Source organism: Lepidochelys kempii, chromosome 3, assembly GCF_965140265.1.
Source record: "Lepidochelys kempii isolate rLepKem1 chromosome 3, rLepKem1.hap2, whole genome shotgun sequence".
NCBI lineage: Eukaryota > Metazoa > Chordata > Testudines > Cheloniidae > Lepidochelys > Lepidochelys kempii.
In genome coordinates, this window is record NC_133258.1 from 68,508,854 (window position 1) to 68,514,680 (window position 5,827).

The window sequence follows — 5,827 nt, forward strand, 5'->3', positions numbered from 1 at the left end:
ATGGATACAAAATTTTTATCTGCATCAGAGCTGCAAAAATGGTCCGCAGATATCTGCAGATTTACAGGGCTCTACTCATGAACATGCAGCATTTCTAATCTCACCTGTAAGTAACACACATCATAATGAAAGGCATAATAAAACAAACAAACAAAAAAGACTGTTTTACATTCAGACAGCACGGCTTGTCCCGACATATTCAAATAGCTTGAACAGTTTCAAGGAACTATACAGGAACTGATTTGCCTATCAATAAAGTGCTGCCATCTCTGGAATGAATCCAGCATTAATTCTGTGCTACTGAAAGCACACCAGTTGTTAGGAAGAGAGGCAAAGAATTATTTTCTCTACTGAAAGTAAAGTTCAGGTGAGAAGTTGGTGAGTTTAGCCCTGCTTCATATGAAAAGTGCAATGAAAGCTTTAATAGCCGCATGCAGCCAGGACCTCTGTGAAAGTCTCAACATAAAGTCAGTACTTCCACCAGCACAGTAACTCCTATTAGTATGCGGAGGCACTGGTTCAACACTGTCTTGATGACAAGAGTACAAGAGATAGTTACAGTGGTCTGATAGTCAGGATTTACTACGTTCTAAGGAACCAGTGAGAGATTTAAAATCCAATTATTCGGTTAACAACGAAGGCAGGCAAAAAAAATCCCATTTTCCAATAATAGAACACTAGTACTTTATGAGATACTGCTAATTAAAAATCAATTATTTGATTACCAGTTACTGTCTTCCCTAAATTTAGTGACTGTCATAACTGTTAAAACTAAAATCTATTTTCCATACCATCTTAACACAGCTGGGAATCTTAGCTTCTACATGAGGATGAGTTATTTTTCAACCCTAGTAGTGCGTAAAATATCAGATTCTCGAACTATCCCGTAAGGGAAGTGGAGAAAGCAAGGGGGCAATCAGAATTACCTAATTTAAAACAGAAATGCCACCTAGTTCATTTTAAAAGGTAAATGATTTACATAACCGAATTTTAAACTTTGTTATGCTTCTGAACAGTTCTGCAAAAACAAAGAATTAGTATATCCCAACTACCATGGTTCCTTCAACCAAAAGAAGTCTTAGAGGCTCTTTGAGTCCCATTCTGCAACTGTGTCCATGCACAAAATGGTCTCAAATGGCCTGGAAAAAAAAAAAAGGAAGGCAAATACACTGTAGCACCTATGGAAAAAGTTGTCAGGAGATTAGGACTCAAAATATCTGTCTTTACTGAGAGTGGAAACCACAGGAAGAGAAAAAATAGCAAAGAACTTTATTTAAGTTTAGTGGAACTATTCATTGGTATTTCAGAAGAAAACATTCAACAGAAAAAGCAGTGGAAAAAGTCACCCGCCCTGGAGATCAAGGTAGATGAGTATAAAGTGATTTCGAGGGGAGGCAAACTTTCCCCAAGTATCAATCCTGGGCCTGTGATCAGTTCCTGAGCTGCCACATGCCGAGGCGCGGCGTGTGCGAAGGAGCAGCACCTGCTGGAGATGGCTCGTTGGATTAGGCACACGGTATTTGAGAAACTTGGGCCATGGGTGGAGGGGTTACGGCAGCCCCAGAGCGCTATTTGCAGAGCCCCTCTAGGCGCTCCAGCGTGCCCTTCATGTCACGGATGCGCCTGGCCAAGGCCGGCACGGGCTGCATTGCCAGGTCCAGCTCCTCGCACCGCGCCACCAGCGTGTACATGGCTCGGATGCTGGTGTCCACGGCCTCGCCCAGGCTCTCCACGCCGTCGCGGTAGGTCTGGATGCAGCCCACGCTCAGGGCGGTCAGGGCCTGCAGGCCGCAGTGCACGCTTCGCAGCAGCTCATCCACCTGCGCGGCCACCTGCCCGGCCAGCGCCACCAGCTCCCGCAGCGCCGCGGGGTCTACGGGGGGGATGGGGCTGGCGGCGCTGAGCTGGATCTTCCGCTGCAAGTTGCCGGCTACGAAGTGGGTGAGGAGGCCCTGGCGGCGCACGCTACCCTCCAGCTCCAGCGCGCTGGCGATGGTGGCTCTACGACCCCCCGGCTGCCGCGCCCCCGCGCCGGCCGCTCCGCCCTCCAGGCTCAGCGCCTCCAGGCTCCGCTCGGCTCCGAGTCGCTCCTGCTCCGCAGGTCCCTCTGCTTCCGCGGGAGGAACGCGGCGCCCCTCCGCCATAACTGCCGCCGTGCCGCTTCCTCCTCCCCCCACGGCGCCCGCGCCCGCTAGGACCTGAAACGAGAAGGCGCGCGCGTCGCCCCAATGATTATGCCTCTCTTGATTGGCTAGAGTGGAGGAAAAGGGCGGAATCCATTCTGTTTTTGTCCCATCCGATTGGCAGATGCTTACCAAAAGGGGACGTGACTCGTTCTGCTTATCGGTTTCCGGATTGGCCTATTCTGAGGGCAGGGGGCGTGCCGCGATGCGTTTGTCTCTCTTCTGATTGGAGGCGATATGAAGAGGGCGCGCCCTGCAGTGTTTGTGTCTTTCTGGATTGGCCAGGGCGGGCCTATTACGGCTTCAGTCTCTTCGGATTGGTCATTGCCAGAGAGAGGCGTGTCATTCGCTGTGCCCGGCTGTGTTGATTGGTGCGGCGGCGGAAGAGGGCGTGTGCCTCTGGAGTAACAACAGTAGGGCGCTGCTCGCCGTTCCTCTCACTCCCCCGCCATGTTCTCTTAGCAGCGGATCTGGGATTTCACCACCATCGAAGCCTACAAAGTCCCTGCGGACGCTCTGCGGCCACTTCCCAGCGCCGCCTTCTCTCCCACTGCGCAGCTCCGAACCCCCGACTCCCGCCATGGTCACCACCACAGCGCCGCCACCCTTCCTGGCCCGGCTCCCGGCAGGCACCGAGGACTCCCGGCGGCTACCCCCCAGCCTCTTCCAGCGCCTCATGCGGGGGGACAACAGCTGCGAGAACCAGCCCAGCTGCTGCCTGGCGGGGACGGGGGGCAGCGCGCGGCCAGCGCTGAAGCGAGTGAGGCGGAGAAAAGGAAAGATCCGGCCCAGCCCTTCGGGGCTGCTACCGAGCCGCTACCAGCAGTACCAACAACACCGCGCTGGCCTGGGCAGAAGGGCCCCGCTGGGAGCCCCCGGCGCGGGAGACGTTCACACGCTCCCAACGCCAGCTGTTCCCACCGCCCCGGCCGAGGAGCCCCCCACATCGGCCCCTCCGAGACCGGCGCCCAGCAAGCCCCTCAGGAAGGAGGTATGGGGAGGGTTCGTGCTGAGGGGAGCGGTTCCCCTTCTCGCCCCGTTTCGGGCGGTGGGGGGAGGGGAAGTTTCCGTTACGCTCGCTCTCCCTCGGGGCAGGGGAGAGGTGCCGCTCGCGCTGATTGGTTCTGGGGTTCCACCAATGGGGTTGGCGGCTGCGCCCAGCAACAGCCGGATTTAGCCTGGTGGCCGCGCGCCCGGGGGTGACGTGTGCGGAGTGCAGCGCCCCATGGAGGCGCCCGGCTGCCACGGTCACTGCAGCCGCGCCCCCGCCGGGATGGGGGGGGCGCTCGGCTCCTGCGCTGGACGTAGGGTGACCAGATGTTCCGATTTTATAGGGACAGTCCTGATTTGGGGGGGGTCTTTTTTTATATACACCTATTACCTCCCCCCCGTCCCGATTTTTCTCACTTGACATCTGGTCACCCTAGCTGGACGGGGTCCGGGCTGGGGCGAGGGAGAATCCCCCCAGAAGCGCTCTGGGCTCCCGGGGACTCCTTCACCCCGTCCAGCTCGAGGAGTGGGGGGGAGTGACAGAGAACGGTAGGGCGATAAGAGGACATCGCTTCTCCTGGCTGAGCGACCGGACGGCACATCCCCTGTGCCTGCTCTTTGGCGGCCGAGTCGTGCATTATTTGAATGTCTGTCTCTGTCTTTGCAGCTCTTGAAGAACAAGATGGGCAAGTCTGAGAAGGCTCCCACTCCCCACTGCCAGCCTGTTCACAGCTTACATCTCGGTGAACAGCCCAAGGGTAACAAACAGAAGAGCAAATGTAACATGCCACTCACAAAGATCGCATCTGTGAAAAAAGATGAAAGTAACTTTTGGCAACTTTCTGTGTCACCTGAGACAATTGAAAAGCAGGAGAAAACGCCGCTTAATAACACTGAGGACTTCAGAAACATAAAATCAAAGAAACCCGCTTCTCCAACTGAAGCGAACCAAAAAGAAAATTATGCTGGCGCAAAGTTTAGTGACCCGCCATCTCCTAGTGTCCTTCCAAAGCCTCCCAGTCACTGGGTGGGATGCACTGTTGAATATTCTGACCAAAATAAGGAGCTGATGGCAGTCCATTTAAAAACTCTCCTAAAAGTTCAAGCATAACTTGAGATTTATGGGCAGTTACAAAGAGGACTCCATCCAGGAAATTGAAACTTGCCTTGTTGCAACATGAAGTATAAAAGGACTGTCAAGTCTTATAATCACAAACTTTTGTATTATATTTTTTATGGATGTGTAAATAATGTACATCATGTAATATGTGTATATTCTTGTTCATACTTTGAGAGGTACATTTTAGTTTTGTTATGAAAGGATGTATTTTGCACTGCCCAAATGGTAGGTGTTTTGTATATAAAATATGGACAGCTTTAAATGTGTGCTTGACACTTGGAAAGACTTGACTAATTTGCACAAGGTAATGACATTTTGAAAGGAGAAAACCGCTCTTTAATCTCAAGATTCAGATTCAACTGTGAACAGCTTAATACACTACTGAAAAGTTTTGCAATCTGTGGCACAATCCATTGTAAACATGGAGTTTTCATCCAGATGTGAATTGTTGCTCTCTGCTCTGGCAATAATATCTGGAATTCTTGTTCATCCCTTTTACCAAGCTAATTTTGGAATTTGAGTAAAGAATCTAACCCATCAACTTGAGCACTGCTTACTTCCTAAAAAGGAGGAGCAGAGCTTTTTTGCCATAACTACAATTGGTTACTAAAAAAAAAAAATAAAAAATAATTTGGCCTCCCCTTAAACATGTCTGTCTCTTGTGTGAATATATTATAGACCTCGAGGTTTTTTAGGTTTTCATTAGTTTTGAAATAACATTTCAAGCTCTTGACAGCCCTTGTGCCAGGTACTTATTTATGCCAAATCAAACCTTAGTTAATTGTCACAACAACGATTAATTTGAAGTTTTGAAGGATGTGGTTTTAAAACTTCCTTCAGTTAAGTTTGAGAATTATAACTGCAACACTCAAACCAAGGCTGTTATCAATGTAGTAAGAACAGTTATTAAAAATTAGCTCAAATTAAAGAATTCTGGTCTGAGGACAGTATGGCACTAAGAATGGTTTGTAGGTGACTGCTATCTCAAGCCAGGTAAGGAAGAGAATGGAATATCTTAAAGTCCTTTTATGATGGAAAATTTAATTTGTCCCCGTTTGTAGGCACTTCTGAAAATTTTACCCACTGTTTATTCCTGTCCCCTGGTGCCTTGAATATACTAAAACAGTTGGAGATATAGGGGTCTGAAAAAGAAGTTCTACTGAAGGAAGTTGCAGTCTCAGTGGAGTAAAGATGTTTTACTCTTCACAGTAAGTTAAGGCTAACTGTTAAGCATGCATATGGGCTGTCTGCCCTTCAGCTTCCACTGCTGATACCACGAGATTCACTTCCCACAGTTACTGTGTTCTAAGAAAAAAGAAAAGGAGTACTTGTGGCACCTTAGTGACTAACCAATTTATTTGAGCATAAGCTTTCGTGAGCTACAGCTCACTTCATCGGATGCATCTGATGAAGTGAGCTGTAGCTTACAAAAGCTTATGCTCAAATAAATTGGTTAGTCTCTAAGGTGCCACAAGTACTCCTTTTCTTTTTGCGAATACAGACTAACACTGCTGCTACTCTGAAACCTGTGTTC

At 49.6% G+C, this 5,827-nt stretch overlaps 2 protein-coding genes across 2 annotated transcripts; one reads left to right on the plus strand and one right to left on the minus strand.

Moving 5' to 3' along the window:
- Nucleotides 1-1,246: 1,246 nt before the first annotated feature.
- LOC140908816 (BLOC-1-related complex subunit 6-like) lies at nt 1,247-2,444 on the minus strand. Its single transcript, XM_073336690.1, has one exon. It carries the CDS (start codon nt 2,142-2,144, stop codon nt 1,569-1,571), a length of 576 nt encoding a protein of 191 aa, XP_073192791.1. The 5' UTR covers nt 2,145-2,444; the 3' UTR covers nt 1,247-1,568.
- A 118-nt stretch (nt 2,445-2,562) lies between these two features.
- PNRC1 (proline rich nuclear receptor coactivator 1) lies at nt 2,563-5,594 on the plus strand. Its single transcript, XM_073336689.1, has 2 exons — nt 2,563-3,174; nt 3,841-5,594. Exons 1-2 carry the CDS (start codon nt 2,764-2,766, stop codon nt 4,282-4,284), a joined length of 855 nt encoding a protein of 284 aa, XP_073192790.1. The 5' UTR covers nt 2,563-2,763; the 3' UTR covers nt 4,285-5,594.
- Nucleotides 5,595-5,827: the final 233 nt, after the last annotated feature.